This window comes from Otolemur garnettii, unplaced genomic scaffold, assembly GCF_000181295.1.
Source record: "Otolemur garnettii isolate 467f Iridium unplaced genomic scaffold, OtoGar3 scaffold00030, whole genome shotgun sequence".
NCBI lineage: Eukaryota > Metazoa > Chordata > Mammalia > Primates > Galagidae > Otolemur > Otolemur garnettii.
The window spans coordinates 4,585,139-4,604,579 of record NW_003852425.1 but is presented as its reverse complement, the minus strand read 5'-3'; the positions used below and the strand labels follow the sequence as shown (position 1 = coordinate 4,604,579).

General features: G+C 36.1%; 1 protein-coding gene and 1 pseudogene across 2 annotated transcripts in view; one reads left to right on the top strand and one right to left on the bottom strand.

The window, feature by feature from the left end:
• The window catches only part of COMMD10 (COMM domain containing 10), a 155,943-nt gene that overhangs the window by 5,682 nt on the left and 130,820 nt on the right, over window positions 1–19,441 (top strand). For both annotated transcript variants that reach the window (XM_023512709.1, XM_003788898.2), the window contains exons 3-4: window positions 766–876; window positions 2,172–2,327. In XM_023512709.1, the coding sequence (XP_023368477.1) occupies window positions 766–876; window positions 2,172–2,327 (267 nt within the window). The remainder of the gene's footprint in view (window positions 1–765; window positions 877–2,171; window positions 2,328–19,441) is intronic.
• Window positions 15,547–15,651, bottom strand: LOC111725040 (annotated as a pseudogene).

The window sequence follows — 19,441 nt, the reverse complement described above, 5'->3', positions numbered from 1 at the left end:
TGTGGTCATGGGGAATGTAGACAGCCTGCTTCCTCACCATAGAGTACTAGAAACAGCAGACTGGGGGATGAAGGTACTGTGGTCATGGGGAATGTGGGCAGCTTCAGGAAGTGACTGCTGATCATGAACTGAAATGGAGGAATTACAAAAATTAGACACAAGAAATATAAAGCACAGAAGGCAGGTTTCTTTGTTTTTTGGGGGGTGGGGTGAGGGTAGAGTGCTGTGGCAGCATAGCTCATATCAGCCTCAGACTCTTGTTCTAAAGAGATCCTCTTGCCTCAGCCTCCCAAGCAGCTGTGACTACAGGTCACTACAACACCTGGCTAGCTTTTCTGTTTTTAATACAGACAGGGTCTCACTCTTGCTCAGGCTGGTCTTGAACTCCTGAGCTCAGGTCATCCACCCACCTTAGCTCTCTAGAGTGCTAGGATTATAGGCATGAGCCGCTGCACCCAGCTGCCTTTTCTTTCTTAACTGAACTTAGCACATCTTCCATTTATCTCGGCAGTTCTTTAAAATGCTGCACGCAGTACAGAACTTTGAAGCTCGTAACTATGACTTTTAATTCAGTTTTTTTTGTTTGTAAAAATCTATAATGGGTGCCATACATTTTAGGAATTTACAGGCATATCAGTTCCTTTTCACCATGTATTCACTTTTCTTTAAAGTTCTCATCTTATATATGAATAAATGAATCTTTTGTTAAGTGTAAGTTTTTCAAATGCCTGAATGTGTGCTAATAGATTTCCATTCATGTTGTAGGCAGAGAGCAGTTTCAGTGAAGAAGAGGAAGAAAAACTTCAAGCTGCATTTTCACTAGAGAAACAAGATCTCCACCTGGTTCTTGAAACAATATCATTTATTTTAGAACAGGTATTTTACTGCCTCACATTTCCTCACTATGGTTTATTACATATTTGTATTGCTATGATATCTGTAACATTCTGTGTTTTTATAAAAAAGTATCTAAGGTGAAAATTGTGAATATATTTTACTCAAGAAACGCAATGTAGTAAAAACATTTGAAGATTTATAATGTGTTCGACAGTATGAGTTGAGACTCATTGATTTGAGATAGTTATAAAAGATTTGAATTCATTGCTACTTGATATAATTTGGAAATAAATGATTTGGGGGATATATCTGACTAGGATGATAAATAGGGCATTTAGAAAAAGAAGTGGATACTAGTCGTTCTTCCCACTGGCTGCCATTCTGCATCTTCTCATCTAAATTCATTCATTATATAAGCTCCTGAGGTCACACCTTTGGACCTCAGCCTTGGCCCCTTACACTTGCCCCTATTTGGATTTTTTGTCCTTGACTTATCATAGTAGAGTACGGTTAGTCTTGCATTAGTTTGCAAGTGTCAGTTATGTCTCCTTGACCAGATTCGAGAATTATGTTTTTTGTGTATCTTGTATAAGCCTATCACATTGCTGGGGCTTAAAATAGATCCTCAATAATTCCTGTTGGTTGATCAAATATGAATACTTCCAAAATAAAAGTTTAAATAGTCTGGAGTTTTGTGATCATTCCAGTAAACAGATACTATTAAGGGGACAAACTGCCAGCCTTCGATAGATTATAGATCCTAACGAAAGCAGTGATTCTGACCCTTCATAATGGTTTTTCAACTGAGGAAAAAGGTCATAGAATAGGACAGTACAACATGAGGTTGATGTTGTTCCAGAATAGTGAAACAGAACAGGTATCACTGTTAAAAAATTTTATAATTTTTTTAACATATTACTAAGAAAATTGGGAGATGAGATACTTTTGAGATAGTGCTTTTGGGGGAAAAATTGTTAGTTGGGAATAAAATCATTGTACACTTCTTTGACATAATTAAGCAAAGTGAGAAAACATAATTTTAAATAGGGTACCATTTACATAACCAACACAAAAGAGCAGTTAGATGATTAAGTGGAGTTAGGATTGCTTAAACCATAGGCAAAAATGAAAAAGATTTAGCCTGAACAATTTATTCTGAACCTTCTAGTTCTTTGTTTTATATTTCACTATTTGTAAAATAAGCACAAATGTCTGGAATAGGAATGTGAAATATTCTTTTGATTTAAATAATTTAAAAATAATTTTGTATTGATCACCATTTATGGTTTCTGTGTGAATATGAAAGATGCATGCAGTTTTTTTCTCTTTCCTAGGCAGTATATCACAATGTGAAGCCAGCGGCTTTGCAGCACCAGTTAGAAAACATCCACCTTACACAAGACAAAGCAGAAGCATTTGTCAGTGCTTGGTCTTCCATGGGTCAAGAAACAGTTGAAAAGTTCAGGCAGAGGGTTCTTGCTCCCCACAAGGTATGTCATATTCTACTGCAAAGATATTTTCCCGTAACGTACAGATAAATATTATATATAAAGAGTTTTTAATGTGATACTTTGTTCAGAGGTGGAATCAGGTAAGAGAAAGAAAGTATGCCGAGATGTATTTGACCTACATGGAATTATGATGGAAATTCCATGATAAAAGTTTAAATAAGAGTTTAAATAGTCTGGAGCTTTGTGAGCATTCCAGTAAACAGATACTATTAGGGGGACAAGCTGTCAGCCTTCAACAGATTATAGATCCTAAAGAAAACTGTAGGTCTAACCCTTCCTAGTTTTTCAACGGAGGAAAAGGGTCATAGAATAGGATGGCACAACATAATGGAATTATATCCTGATAAATTCAACACGATTAAAAATATCCTGAGTCAAAAATGGGCATTTTCTTGACATAGGATGTGAAAACACAACACACAATATCCAAAAAATGCTGACGACACAGTAGACTGTGGAGCACTGTTTGTTACCCTTGTATTATGTGGCTGACGGAGCGTGCAGCTCTCCGTCATGTCCCAGTATCACAAGAGAGTATTGAACTGCGTATCACTAGCACAGAAAAGATGAAAATTTGAAGTATGATTTCTACTGAATAATATATTGCTTTTATGCCATCATAAAACTGAAAATTGATAGTCCCTGAATTAAGATGGTTCAGTGTATAATTTGTTGATTTTATGGTGATGTGAGATCAGTGCAGTTTTGATGTACTTAGTATTTTGATTTCTCTTGGGCTCATAACATGTGGTACGTGAGGTGGTCAACACTGTAAGATGGGCTTTGTGGGAAGTTCTTCAAGATGGCTGACTAGAGCTTGGGATACTTGACTCCTCCCCAAAGAACAACTGAAATAATGAGTAGATAATCACACTTCAGATAGAACATTAAGAGAAAAGCCTGGAATTCAGTGGACAAGTGACAAGAAATACAAAAGGCACCAAAGGGGAGAGAGGTGAGGCAGAGAGCTGGGATTAGCCTGGAAAGACTCCCCATTGTGGGGACAGGGTAGGTAGAAGATCCCCAGCGGTCCATGTTCTCACTGCAGACTACTATAATCCTGACCGTGGGAGACCCTTTGATCCCCACAGCTCCTGAAATTGGCATGGGGAGCACCATGGCATCTGTGCAATGGCATTGCTTTAGAGAGAGAGCTAAGGCTGGGTCCCTTGCTCTCTGGCAGTCTTAGCATGGCACCGTTGTAAGAGTCCAGCCCCCACTAGACTGCATCATGCCCCAGGAACCCCTGTATCTTCATGTACTGAGAGCCCCACTGACACCCCATGTCACCCTGCGGGCTGCAGCAGCATTAGGCTGGTTGGAGCTAGCAGAGCAGCAGAGTCCTCAGCATTCTAGCCCATACAGAGTCCTGTACACCAAGGAAAGGGTGATGTAGCACACTGGGGAGACTCCCTGAGACAAAGGGAGCTGAAGCTTGGGCTCCTCAAAGCCTCCATCTGCCTACCTGGAGCTGCTGTCACTGACAGCAGCTGTGTCCTGCCAGCAGCAGGACTGCTGTGCATTTGCACATGCCCTGAGGATAGGCTGTCCTTGTGAATTTTTGTATCTTCTTATAGGTTCTTGAGATCCCTACATTTGAAAATGGATGGCCACTCTAGCCTGGGCAACAGAATGAGACTTTTTTTTTTTTAAACTACTTTTTATTTAAATATAATTTACCTTCAGATTTTAAGTGTTCAGTTTGATTGGTTTCAGAAATTATATACTCTCATTTACATGAAATACACAACTAAACAAAAGACATATTGTATAACAAAATATAGAACACACAATAGAGAAAATTTTAATCATCTCGAAGTGTCCAGTTTTTGTAATTTCCTCTACATTCATCTTCACTTTTTGATTTCTGTCACTGTAAGTTAACTTTTGTCTGCTTTTGGATTTAATATAAATGCATTCATGTAATTTTTACTGACTAATATACCTCAACATAATTTTTTAGATCATTGATATTATTGTATATATCAATAATTCTTTTCTTGCTGAGTGGTATTGCATTATAGGACAATATCATAACTTTTTTAGCCATATTTCTGTTTGTGGACATCTGGGTTGTTTCCAATTTCTGGTTATTATGTGCAAAATTGGTATGAACGTTTGTGTACAAGTTATTTTATGGATACATGTTTTCATTTCTTTGGGCACATATGGGATTGCTGACCCCTCCATTGAAAAAGTCTGAGGCTTTGTATTTGAGTTTTAGCCTTTGCATGCTACGTGGATTGGGAAAGTCGTATACCCATGAATGTCTCACCTTGTGTGAATACCTTCTTTTTTTGTTTTTTTGGTTTCTGGAGCAATTTATTCATTAAAATCTATTATTCAGTGTGCCATTTACAGTCCTTCTGTGTGTATTGTTGTGATTCCCTTCTTTGAAGAGTTGAATTCTCTTTAACTTTTGCCTACTTTGAGTCATTCTTCAGTGTCTTCAAATTGTTTTTAAAATTTTTTTTTAGAGATTATAATTTTTTTTTTTGGTGAGTAATGTGATATAAAGTACTTTTCAACTGTTATTAGATTAGGAACTCTGAAAGGGATCTTTTAAACTGTAAGTCTTGTTTTTTCTTTCCTTCATTTCAAATCCACTAAAGTCTTTCTATATTGCTTATGATAGAAGTCAGTATTCTTACAGCTCTCTAAGGGCCTACACGATTTATTTCCCCCTTGGCCCACTACGTATCTTGACTTTCACTTCTTAAATCCTCCATCTGGCTCATTCTGAATACCTTTAATCTCTTTATCTCAAAAGTTTTTGTCTTGGATGTTTAAAGGGCTGGCTTTCTTAGCGTCTTCAGATCTTTATTTAATTTTATTCTATGTTTTATATTTTAAAGATGAAGTTTTGCTATGTTGCCCTCACTGGTCTTGAACTGATGGCTTTAAGAGAGCCTCCTGTCTTTGCCTCCCAAATAGCTGGGATCACAGGTGTAAGCCCCTGCACCCAGCAAGATCTTTTTTTAAATATGACTTTTAACAGGGAGTTTTTAATTTGATCATCACAGTTAAAAGTACCCCCACCCCCATCTAACTTTTTTACCTCATTTTGCTCCATAATATTTGTTTTTATCTGGCTCACAATCATGTACTTTACCCGTTTATTGTTTTATTTTCTGTCTCTGCTACTAGAATATAAGCTCTGCAAGGGCAGGAATTTTTGTGTATTTGGCTCTTTGCTCTATTTTCCCTACAATAATGGCCCTTGGGAGATAGTGGAGACTAAATAAGTAGTTATTTAATTAATAAATACACAATATCCTTGCTTTACAAATTGTGCTGTTTTGAAGTTCAGTCTCTTCAGTTTTCTTATAAAAAGAGATATTTCTATTTATTAGTAAAGAAAAGAACAGTAAAGAGAAGAAGGTATGAATTGTATTTTAGAATTCCCTAATGTTCTTTTGTGTTTTCATTTTGGTTGCACTTTAAGCTTTTTTGTGGTTTATTTATTTTATGGCTGTTGAATTTTGATGGGATGCTTGACTCCGGTCACTTAAAAATTTTCCTTTTTAAAAGTGAGGATATAGAAAGAATTGCTTTAGCTTGAAACAGATGGAAATTCTCCAGGAAAAAAAAGGCAATGGACTTAGCTGTTGATGGAACAATCAATTTAAAGAGCTTTAGATCTAAGAGACCTTTAATCAGTCTTATTTGAAAGAGAAATATACTCTGTGCTTCTTAAGTAATTGGCTGAAACCAGACCATTAACAGATTGAGTAAAGATTTTGTGAATGCCAAGGAATTGTGCTGTTAGCAAAATTACTCTGATGTCATAGTTTTAAAAAATGTGTACTCGCTAAATTGGGTTGATGTACATTTTCAGAGTCTGCCAATTGTGAGAGCATTAGTTGAATGACACTTCGTGTCCTTAAACTTGTGCTGTTATTATATTTTCGTATGTTCTTGGTATATAGAGGTGACAATATTAAAGATAATTCATTGATGTTTCCCCTCAACTCCTTAAAAGTTGGATAAGAAAAAACAAACAAAAAGATGGATATGAAGACCAATCTCATGAAGGTCAAGAGGTACGATTAAGTTCCTTGTCACCCTAGCAGCAAGACTTATGTGGTATCCAAACTTGAGGATATTAGCTAGGAAATATCCCTAAGTTGTGATGTTTATAATAAAACATTTTATTATGATATAATGTAGTAGCAAAATTATAAGCATAGAATGTTAAAAGGAGGGCACTAACTTAGTCACTTCTGGATTTTCGCAGAACAGCAGATCCCTGGTGTCTTCTGGAGACTGATACTTGTGCCGTGTAGGCAGTCACTTGGGCGCTGGGTAACTCTCAGATCAAGAAGTTTTTTGCATCTGTAATATAAAACAATGTATTCAGATCTATATGTTAATAATATAGGTACCATATTGCTTACCAGTTACCTCTGAGATCCTCACCTTGTTTTTATATACTAAGAGATGTCACAGTGGAGGGTTCTTTCTGTGGGAGCCAAGTGTAGTGTGGTTGGTCCTTGGAGATTTATTGCATCCTGTTCTTGCCAAGGACTAGCAGGTGCAAAGAGAGTGACAGTAGGCAGCTGAAGATGTTCTCTTATTTCCTCTATACATTTTTTTAGTACAGCATATAGTATATTGCACCTTAAAAAATTAATCTTTTAAAGTTATAATTTGCAGAATATAACTGTCCTTTTCAATTCTAGAGTTGCATGAGTTTTAGTAGATGCGCCTAGGAGCTCACCATTATAATCAAGGTACAGCACGTTCTCATGACTCCTGAAAGTTTCCTCTTGCCTCATTGCATCTCTGCCTTCCCCAGCCTGGCTTCAGACAGCCACTGTCACTATCAATGGCATTTTCTAGAATTTTATATAAGTGGAATCATGTAGTGATACTTTTTGTATCTGGTTTCACCCACTGATTAAGATTCATCCATTTTGTTACACATATTTGTAGTTCTTTTTTATTAGAGAGTAGTACACTGCTATATGGATTTGTTTATTCATTCACCTGTTGATAGGGGTTTGGGCTATTTCTAGCTTTTGGCTGTTATGAATAAATCTGCTATTAACATTTATGTATATGTTTTTGTATGGGTTTGTATTTTCATCTCTCTTGGGTAAATACTTATGAGTGAATTGACTGGGTTGGAGGGTAGGTGTAAGTTTAACTTTGTAAGAAACTGCCAAATGATTTTCAAGAGTCCTTATACCATTGTACATTCTAACCTGCAGTTGTTCTACATCCTGGCTAACACTTGGTATTGCCAGTCTTTTTCATTTTATTCTAGAATGAATAAAATGGCTATATAGCATATGTCATGATTTTCGTTTTTTTTGAGACAGAGCCTCAAGCTGACCCCCTGGGTAGAGTGCTGTGACATCACAGCTCACAGCAATCTCCAACTCCTGGGCTCAAGCGAGTCTCCTGCCTCAGCCTCTTAAGAAGCTGGGACCACAGGCGCCCACCACAACACCCGGCTGTTTTTTGGTTGCAGCCGTCATTGTTGTTTGGCGGGCCTGGACTGAATTTGAACCCTCCACCTTAGGTGTATGTGGCTGGCACCTTAGCCACTTGAGCCACAGGTGCCGAGCCATGATTTTCGTTTTTCATTTGCATTTTCCTTATAACTAAGAATGTTGAACATCTTTTTATGTGTTTTCCTGGCCACATGTATGTCTTCTTTTGTGAATGACCTTTCACATTTTTTGCCATTGTGGTATATATTTCTTTGTTTGACTATTACAAACAAAGTAGTAAGAATTCTTAATATATTTTGTATACGAGTCATTTGTCATCAGATACATGCACTGTGAATATTTTATCAGTCTATGGTGTGCGTTTTCTTTTCCTCAATAATGACTGTTAAAGAACAGAATTTTTCAATTTTGATGAATTCTAATTTTTTTCTTTTATGGCTTATGCATTTAATAGCCTGTTTTATCTATTAGTAAAATCCCTGTCTATCCTAACATCCAAGAGATTTTCTTTAGTATAGAAGTTAGCTAGTTGTAGTGTTCACATTTATGTCTGTGATGCATTTTGACTTAATTTTTGTGTTTGGTGTGAGGGTGGCAATACTCATTTTTTTTCTATACAGATTTAGTCGTTCCAGCATTGTTTCCCTTGGTGCCTTTGTAAAAAGCTTCTTGGTGGGGTTCCTTTTGCCAATACTAAATGTCTTGATAGCTCCAAATAAGGTAATGGAACTCTTCCAATTTCTTTTTTTATGATTGCGTTAGCTCTTTTGGGTCATCTGCATTTCTATTTAAATTTTAGAACGAGCTTGTTAGTTTCTATTTTAAAAATGCCTACTGGGAATTTAATTGGTATTGCCCTAAATTTGTAGATCACTTTAGGGATAACAGACATCTTACATTATACCAGTTGAGCCTTCAAATTCATGAGCATGGTATATCCCTTGACTTACGGATGACTTATTTTATTTATTCTGGTAATATTTCTAGTTTTTTAATGACCAACATTTGTATAAATTTTGTTAAATTTATCCCTATGTTTTGCTACTATTAATAGAATTGCATTTTTGATATTTTCCATTTTGTTTCCATTTTGTGTATTGAAATAGTATGGGTTTTCTCATGTTAATCTTATTTGCCATAATCTTCCTAAAGTTTTCTACCAGTTTCAGTAGCTTTTATTATACTATTTAGGATTTGTTGCATATATCAAAATCATTTTCTTACCTGTTTGTGTTTGCCACTGGACTTGTAGGTTTTTGGCCTGAGATTGTAGGTTTATTCATTTTTATGTCTAGTGTCTAAGGTAGTGTAAAAGTCAGGCCCACACTTTAAAGATTTTTCCCCTTTCTGAGAGATTCTTTTAGTCACATTTGCTAAATTTTCATTTTCATAATCTCTACATTTCACAGTATGCCAGGAGTTAATCTCTGGTCCTTTTTGTTTTCTTCTGTCTATCTGCATGTCCTAGGTGATCTTATGTAGGCTTCCTTCAGACTTCAAATTATAATTTTTTCTAGCCTGGGCCTACCTGCTTGATAACTTCATTGGATGTCTAATAGGCATTTTAAACTAACACTTGAAAAGTAAACTGTCTATTATTTCCTTTAAAGCTGTTCTTGCAGATCTTTTAGCACAATTGATGGCAATTCCTGTATTTATTAATTAGTTTCTTTATTTCCACAGGCCAAAAGCCTTTACAGTTGGTTCTTCCTACTTTCTCTCTCTCTCTCTTTATTATTATTATTTTTTAAGACAGTCTCTCTCTGTTGCCCTAGGCTAAAGTGCAGTGGTGTTGTAGTTCACTCAAAACTCAAACTTTTGGGCTCAAGCAATCCTCCTGTCTCAGCTTCTCGAGTAGCTGGGACTACAGGTGCACCACCACGCCTGGCTAATTTTTTGTTTTCAGTGGTGATAGGGTCTTGCTCTTGCTCAGGCTGATCTTGCACTGCTGCAATTATTCTTGATGCTCTTTTCAGTCACATCCTGTGTCCAATGCATCAGCAAACTCTATCTCTCTTCTCAAAATACATTGAGAAAATCTGACAGTTTCTCAGCACTTCCACTTTCTCCCCAGGATGACTGTAGCCATTTCCTACCTCATCTCTACCCTGCCTCCTTTTAGTTTATTCTCATCATAGTAGGCCAACTGTCCTGTCTAGATTCTTACACCGGCCTGTCAGTTTCTTACAATGGCTTTATACGGCCTATAAAGTGTTACTCATTTGTCTTTTACTAGTCTGCCTGCTGATCACTTTCGTCTAGTCTGGCTGCTTTCTTTTCCTCATGGCAGCCTGATTCAAGGCCTCTGTGCTTGCTGTTCCCTCTGACTGGAACAGTCTCACCCAGGTTTTGTTCTCATTGTCTCTAGGTTTTTATTCAATTGCTGCCTTCTCAGTGAAATCTTTTTTGTCACATTATTTTAAATATGCAATCCCTAACCCTTAGATGCCAAACCAGTACTGATCCGTGGGGTGTTAGGAACCAGGCTGCATAGCAGCAGTCAGTGGCAGGGGAGCGAGCGAAGTTCCTACGTACTTACAGCTGCTCCCTGCCTTTGCATCACTACCTCCTGTCAGATCTGACCCCGTCAGTGGAAAAACTGCTTTCCATGAGACTGGTCCTTGGTGCCAGAAAGGTTGGGGACTGCTATTTTAAATTACAAATTCTTTCCACTACTTCTTATCTCACTCTGTTTTTATTTTCCTCTCTAGCATTAGAACCATAATATATAGATTACTTCTCTTTCATGTGTCCGTTGACCTATTTGAACGTTAGCTTTAATGAAGGTAGATATTTGTATTTATTTATTTTTACTGCTGTTCTCTCAAGCCTAAAATAGTACTTGAAACAGAATATGTTCTCAATAAATTCTTACAAGAATCACAATACTGAATAGATAGTACAGACAGTTTTGATAACAATGGGAGGTATGTGGAGTAATATGTTTTTAGTGCAGTATAATATATTGATATCTAATGATAAACACTGGGAGGCCGAGGCAGGCAGATGGCCTGAGCTCAGGAGTTTGGGACCAGCCTGAGTCAGAATGAGAGCTCATCTCTAAAAATAGCCAGGTATTGTGAAGGATGCCTGTAGTCCCAGCTACCTGGGAGGCTGAGGCAAGAGAATTGCTTAAGCCCAAGACTTTGAGGTGTTGCTGTGAGCTGTGAGGCCGTGGCATTCTCCAGAGGTGGACAACGTGAGACTCTGTTCCCCTCCCTTCAAAAAAAACAGGAATGCTTATAGCTCTGACAAGGGTAAAAGGGGTTTCCAAAGTAGTAGGTATGACCAGGGTGCTTTTAGCCTGACCAACTTTACTGTTACTGGTATCTTACTGGCTTTTAGGTGAGTCTCCATGTTAAGCTCCTCTTCTCTTACTCTCTCTTTTTAAAATTTTAAAATATTAACATTAAATATTGATATTTTTATTATATGGATAGCTTTTATAATGCTTAAGTCAGGGATACTAGTGTACCTGTTACTTGAATAGTATTTATTATACCTGTTCAGTAGGTTTTTACCCCTGCCTTCCTTCCCCTCCTCATTCTTGATTTCCAATGACTTTTACCTCTCTCTATACCTATGTGTGCCCATTGATTAGTCCAAATTATTGGGGAGCCCATGTGTTTCTTCTCCATTCCTGACATTTCTGAGATACTTCACTTAGGATAATGGTCTCTAGTTCTATCCAAATTACTGCAAATGGAATTAATTCACTTCTTTTTATAGCTGAGTATAACTCCATGGTATATGTACCCTATATACTTTTAATCCACTCAGGAATTGATAGCTACTTAGGTTGATGCCACATTTTTGCAATTGTAAATTATGCTGTAGTAAACATTAAAGTGCAGGTGTCTTTTCGATAAAATGACTTCTTGTCCTTTGGGTAGATACTCTGTAGTGGGATTTCTGGATTGGATAGTAGGTCTACTTTTAGTTCTTTGAGGAAACTCCATACTGTTTCCATAGAAGTTGTACTAATGTGCAGTCCTGCCAGCAGTGGGTAAGTGTTCCTTTCTCTCTGCATCCATGCCAGCATCTATTGTTTTTGGACTTTTAAATAATAGACATTCTGACAAGGGTAAGGTGATATCTCATTATGGTTTTAATTTATATTTCCCTGATAATAAGTGATGAGCATTTTTTCATGTTTGTTGGCCATTTGCCTATCTTCTTTTGAAAAGCCTTTGTTTGTGTTTTTTTGTGCACTTAAAATTCTTTTTTTTTTTTTGATCATTTGTTCAAGCTTTTTGCAGATTCTGGGTATTAGCCCTTTATCTGATGTAGAGTTTGCAGATTTTTTTCCCCATTCTGTAGGTTGTCTATTTGCTCTGCTCATTATTTCCTTGGCTGTGCAAAAGGAAATATAATTTAATCAAGGCCCATTTATATGTTTTTGTGACTGCTGTAATTGCCTGTGGGATCTTAGTCATAAATTCTTTGCTGAGGCTGATGTCTAGAACACTTTCACCTAGATTTTCTTCTAGAGTATTTTTTCTTTTGGTTTCATGCTTTCACCTAGATTTTCTTTTAGAGTATTTTTTCTTTTGGTTTCATGCTTTATATTTAAGTCTTTTATTCTTCTTCAATCAATTTTTGTAAGTGGTGAGAGGTAGGGATTCTGTTTCATTCTTCTGCCTCTGACAATTTTTCCAGCACCAATTATTGAGTAGGACTTTGTTTCTCCAATGTATGTTTTTATCTGCCCTGTGAAGGTCAGCTGGTGGGAAGTAGATGGTTTTATATCTGGGTTCTCTTTTCTTTTACATTTGTCTGTGTCTCTGGGGGTCAATGCTGTTTTGGTGACTGTGACCTTATAGTATAGTTTGAAGCCTGGTAAGGTGATGCTTTCATATTTGTTCTTTTTGCTTAAAATGGCTTTGGCTGTTGAGGCTCTTTTTTCATTCCAGATGAATCATGGAATTATTTTTTCTAGGTCTGTGAAATGGAACACTGGTATTTTGATGTGGATTGTGTTGAATCTTTAAATCACTTTGAGCAGTATGGACATTTTATCAGTGTTCATTCTACTAACCCAGGAGTGTGTTGTTTTCCTATTTGTTTATGTCATCTGTGATGTCTTTCATCAGTATTTTGTAGTTTTCCTTGTAGAGGTCTTTCACCTCCTTGGTATGTTCCTAAGTATGTTCCTAAGAATTTTACTTTCTCTATAGCTATTGTAAATGGTATGGAGTCTTTAATTTGACTCTCAGCTTAGGATATAGAAATGATACAGATTCGTATACATTGATTTTGTAATCTGAGACTATGCTGAATATTTTCCACTTATAGGAATCTTTTGGTGGAGTCTTGGGATTTTCTAGATAGAAGATGATGTTGTCAGAGAAAAACAGTAGTTTAACCTCCTCTTCCCTGATTTAGATACCCTTCATTTCTTTCTCTTGCCTCATTGCTCTAGCTAGGACTTCCAGCACTATGTTGAGTAGAAGTGGTGACAGTGGGTACCCTTGTCTTGTTCCAGTTTTTAGTGAGAATGCTTTTACCTTTTCCCCATTTAGTATGATGTTGGCTCTGGGTTTGTCATATATGGCTTTTATAATTTTGAGTTATGTTCCTTCTATGTCTAGTTTGTTGAGGGGTTTTTTTGGCTAGGGCCAGGTTTGAACCCGCCACCTCCGGTATATGGGGCCTGCGCCCTACTCACTAAGCCACAGGTGCTGCCCCATGTTGAGGGTTTTTATCATGAAAGAATGCTGGATTTTGTCAAATGCTTTTTCTGCATATATTGTGATGATCATATGGTATTTATTTTTGCTCCTCTTAATGTGGTGCCTCACGTTTGTTAATTTACATATGTTACTGTTCTTGTGTCCTTGGGATGAAGTCCACTTAGTCATGGCAAAGTATTTCTTTGATGTGATGTTGTATTCAGTTTGCTAGTATTTTATTTAGGATTTGCATATATATTCACAAGGGATATTGGTCTGTACTTTTCTGTTTTGTTGTGTCCTTTCCTGGCTTTGGTATCAAGTGGTACTGGCTTCACAGGTTGCGGAGGATTTGCTCCTTGTTTTGGAATTTCTTGTAAACTATGAATACCAGCTCTTTGGGGGTCTGGTAGAATTCACAGGCGAATCTATGAATCCATCTGGTCTGGGGCTTTTTTATTTTTAAAGGGAGGGTTTTAAAATTTTTTTTGTTTGTTTTTACTACTCTAATCTCACTCATTATTGGTCTATTTGAGAGTTCTGATTCTTCCTGATTGAGTCTTGAGAGGTTGTGTGTTTCCAGGAATTAGTCCATTTCCTCTATGTTTTTTGAGTTTGGGTGTGTAGATATTTTCATAGTATTTTGAAATGAGCCATACATACATAGAATTTTTGCTTATGTTATTTGCCAGATATAAAATGAATGTTGGATTATAACAACACAACTTACAGTATTTTCAATTTTGGTAGTTTTGTCTTTAAGATTATGTTTTCATGATTTACTATAATAAAAATAAATTTTTATTATAGATAGTACCTAAAACTTATTAGTTATTTTTGAGCATTGTTTTTTAAACTATAGATGATTTATGTATTAGTGGTTTAGTGGGTAATGAAATAAATTCTGAAATACTGTTTTTAAAAAAAGAAACAATAGGGATTATCAGAAACAATGCTGTGAAATATGTTTGTGAAAAATGTTTCATGAAACTTGTGTATGTGTGATGGTTTGAAACACACAAAGTATTTCTTACTGTGGGACATGACCTAAAAAACTTTAATGTTACTATTTTTAGATAGCTATAGTTCAGGTGATAACCTTACATTTTCAGTTTTAAAGAGTTAATATTATGATGATTTTGACTAATTTGAGTGTGCTTAATATTATAGTTTATAGAGCAATTATGATAATTTAAGATTATTTTGAAGTTGTTACATGAAAATTAGAGGGAGGATGAAGTAATATTTTAAATTGACATTTTAGTAATATTTGGAGGTAAGAAGTTATATGAATGAGATGCCTGAGAACTATTATACTAATAGTTTTGTCATGGGTTGAAAACTTTTAAAAACATTAATGGCTTATTTTTTCATCTTATTGTATTTTGACATCAGTTTAAACCTAGGATGTTAATAAAAACATAAAGGGCTCGGCGCCTGTGGCTCAAGCGGCTAAGGCGCCAGCCACATACACCTAAGGTGGCGGGTTCGAATCCCCAGCCCAGCCCGCCAAACAACAATGATGGCTGCAACCAAAAAATGGGCAGGCGTTGTGGCGGGCGCCTGTAGTCCCAGCTACTTGGGAGGCTGAGGCAGGAGACTCGCTTGAGCCCAGGAGTTGGAGGTTGCTGTGAGCGTGATGCCACGGTACTCTACCCAGGGGGATAGCTTGAGGCTCCGTCTCAAAAAAAAAAAAAACAAAAAAAAAAACATAAAGGCCCTCAGACTTAAATTTGAATATGAAATAATAAAATCAGTTACATTTAAATAATTCTTTGGCATTAAGGTATAAATACTTGATTTATACAGGACTTTATTTTAAATAGAAGTGAATGTCATTTGGCTCACCTAAGACTAAACTCTGTGCTAGATTTTGTTTCTTCAATGTAATTAAAATATTAATTACTGTCTTATTTGTTTCTCAGTTATGAGTCTCAGGGGCATCCTGTGAGACTTTCACCTTGGCAAAGGAACTGTGTTTTGTTCATAATTATATCATCAGTGCCTATTATAGACCTTGTAATTAATATAATAATACGTTCTAAGCAATGTAAGGAATGACTTCTTTCCTTGCTTATCTTTGTCTTTAAGGACATTGATATTTCAAATTTGCATGCCATAGAAACCTCTCTGGTAGTGAACTATAGAAATGATCCCTGAAAGTATAGACTTTGGGACCTCGATATTTCTGAAGTGTACATGCCATTTATCTTATAGGATATTCCTCAATTTTAATTCTTCTGTTGTTTCTTATCATCTACTTTAGGTTATGATTTTTTTATTAGATTACTATTTAAGTGATGTCTATACCTAAAGATACTCCATGTCTATTGTATTTTGGAGATGTTAATTCTGATTTTCTTAGTAAGGTGGTGTTTGTTTCTCCACTATGTAATTATTTTTTTCTTTTGTAAATTAAAAGCAGTTGTGGGTAGATACTTTATGACTATGTAGACATCCAGATCCATATCAAATTTCCCCCACTTCGATGTAGTATCTATTGATAATTCCTCTTAAATCAATTTCTTATAAATTTGGATTTTTATGTAATTTCAAGTTTAAAGAAAAGTTAGTATAGTAATGTAGGAACCACATATATTCTTTACCTTGATTCACTAATTGTTTGCATTTCTTTTATATTTTTAATTTATAAAATGAGAATTATAAGAGTACTTGTCAATTATAAGAGTACAGTACAATGGTATTAGGTTTTTTTGTCTTCTAATAATAGTTTCACTGAAAAGAGTTGTTCTTTCTGTTTTTCTCATTGCTTTGTGTAACTATTACTCTTTTATAATACTACTTATCATTTCTATATTCCCTTTTCATTTAAAGTTTCTAAATACTGATTATCTTCTGTGAAGTTTATATGGATGTTTCTATGCATAAAAACATACAAATTTAAGACTTTTTTAAAAAAACGTTTTTATTACTCTGTTATATGGACAAAGGGCAAATATTTTTAAATCACAAAATTCAATAGAAAAGGCTCTAGCACTTAAAAATTTCAGCCCGTAAATACTTTCTAGTCATGACCTTTTAAAAAATTACCTTTCCTTGTATATATTCTTTGATTTATTCAATTGAATTTAACAGATAGATATAGAATGTCTACTATATTCTGGGCATTATTCTAAGTGCTCTGGAGACGGCACTAAGAAAAAGGAAACAGACTAATATTTTCTATATTGTGGCAGCCTTCAGGAGATAAAGCAGAACAAGTAGTGACACACATACATACATATGCACTTACTAGTTTTCTGTTATCTAGGGACTGAGAACACACTTTATGAATTTGTTGACCCTGCTTCTCTGTCTTTTGGACGTTTCTTTTATCAGTCATTCTCATTGTTAGCTGAGATCAGAGAAGCTCTAATCTGAGAGTTCTTAACTTGGTTCAACTTGTGGAGTAGGTAGTGCTTTAGTCTCTCAAAATTGGATGCTGTTATGCATGTGTGTGCATTTTTCTGAGATGATATTCTATACCTTTCATTTAGTTATCAAATGGTCTATGACCCAAACAATTTAAATCACAAATCTATTTTGTGATTTCTTATAAGCCATGTGGCTAAGTCGTTTTGTGAATGAGTAACAAAGTCATGGTTCACATCAGGTTTGCAGACTACCCGTTCTATACCTATCCCCAATTAGTAACATTATCTTTTATCAAATGATTTGTTATATTGTAATAATTTTCTAATATGAATATATTTGATTATAGCTCTTGATTATGGTTTTAAATGAAAATACTTGATAGTTTATTTTTTTTTATTAAATCATAGCTGTGTACATTAATGCAATTATGGGTACAATGTGCTGGTGTTATATACAATTTGAAATACTCTCATGAAATGGTGAAGGTTAACATAGCCTTCATTGCATTTTCTTAGTTATTGTGTTAAGACATTTATATTCTACCCTTAGTAGATTTAACATGTGCCCTTGTAAAATGCACTGTAGGTGTGGTCTCAACCAATTACCCTCCCTCTTCCCATCCTCCCCCCTCTCCTTCCCTCCTGCTCCCCTTTCCCCTTCTTCTTGGGCTATAGTTGGGTTATAGCTTTCATAGTAGGACTGAGTATACTGGATACTTTTTGTTCCATTCTTGAGATATTTTGCTAGAAGAATATGTTCCAGCTCCATCCATGTAAACAGGAAAGAGGTAAAGTCTCCATCTTTTATTAAGGCTGCATAATATTCTGTAGTGTACATATACCATAATTTATTGATCCATTCATGACTTGGTGGGCACTTGGAATTCTTCCATGACTTAGCAATTATGAATTGGGCTGCAAAAAACATTCTGGTGTGCACACATCTTTGTTATAAAGTGATTTTTGGTCTTCTGCATATATACCTAGTAGAGGAATTGAACGATTGAATGGCAGGTCTATTTTTAGATCCCTAAGTGATCTCCAAACATCTTTCCAAAAGGAACATATTAGTTTGCATTCCCACCAGCAGTGTAGAAGTGTTCCCTTTTCTCCACATCTGTGCCAACATTTCTGGTTTTGGGATTTTGTGATGTGGGCCAATTTTACTGGAGTTAGATGATATCTCAAAGGAGTTTTGATTTGCATTTTTCTGATGATTAAGGATGGTGAACATTTTTCATGTGTCTGTAGGCCATGTGCCTGTCTTCTTCAGAGAAGTTTCTCTTCAGGTCCCTTACCCACACTGAGATGGGACCACCTATTCTCTTCTTGCTAATATGTCTGAGTTCTCTGTGGATTCTGGTAGTTAAACTTTGTCAGAGACACAACCTGCAAATATCTTCTCCCATTTTTTCTTGCACTGAAGATATAGCTTCTCAGTTGTATTCTCAAAAAGATAACATATAATATGAACAAAGTAGGATCACTGATAGTCTTATTATAAATATATACGGATATCTATTGGGGGAACGAATGGACAGATTAGAAAGAATACTGAATGGGAAAAGTCAGGAAAGGTGGTGCCACTAATTTAATATATGAAAATACAGCTTTTTATACCTTACAGAGTTTTATGAGGTGGGTTTTATTGTGTCTGTTTCATAGATTGAGGACATTGGGGCTTAGAAAGATGAATGTTTAGTTTGCTTAAGGTCAGCTGATACAGCATAGTTGACCTCCTCCCTACATTGACCCCCTCCTTAAGTTGATCTAATTTTCACAGTCCAAACATGTACCATATATACTCAGTGGAAGACTGACCACCTTTGTAAGTTGTATCTTGACCATTTGGACTGTGACACACAAAATTAATTTAACCTACATATCTTCACCAGTTGAGTCCACTCTATACCAAGGGGTAGAGGGTGTGGCTTTCCCCTTTAGTTATATTATTTTTTCTTTAGTATAAGTTTTTTTTTCATGCTTTATTATTACCATGTGTTGGATTTGGCCTGATGTTCTATTGTTTATCATATGTTGTGGAAGATATTTTCAACATGAAGGACTGGTCTCAATCATAGGTACATCGTACAATTACTGAAACATTTTATAATTAATTGATACATAATGGCTCAAAGGAAAAACCTCAAAGAGCTGACATTGAAAGGAAAGGTTTGGGTCTTCTACATATTCTGGAAAGCAACAGTCAAAGAAAAACAGCAGAATATTTTGGACCACAGTCAGCAACATCCAAAAGCATGAATACTTGGAGAGATATCGTAAGGAAAGTAGAGACCAGCAACAGTAAAGGAGGAAAGGTTTGGCTGAGCATGGTCACTCATGCCTGTAATCCTAGCACTTTGGGAGGCAGAAGCAGGTGGATCGCCTGAGCTCAGGAGTTGGAGACCAGCATGAGCAAAAGTGAGACCCTGTCTACTAAAAATAGAAAAATAGCATACACTGGTAGTCCACCTACTTGGGAGGCTGAGGCAAGGGATCACTTGAACCTAGGAGTTTGAGGTTGCTGGGAGCTGTAATGCCATGGCACTCTACCCAGGGCAATAAAGTGAGACTCTCAAAAAAAAAAA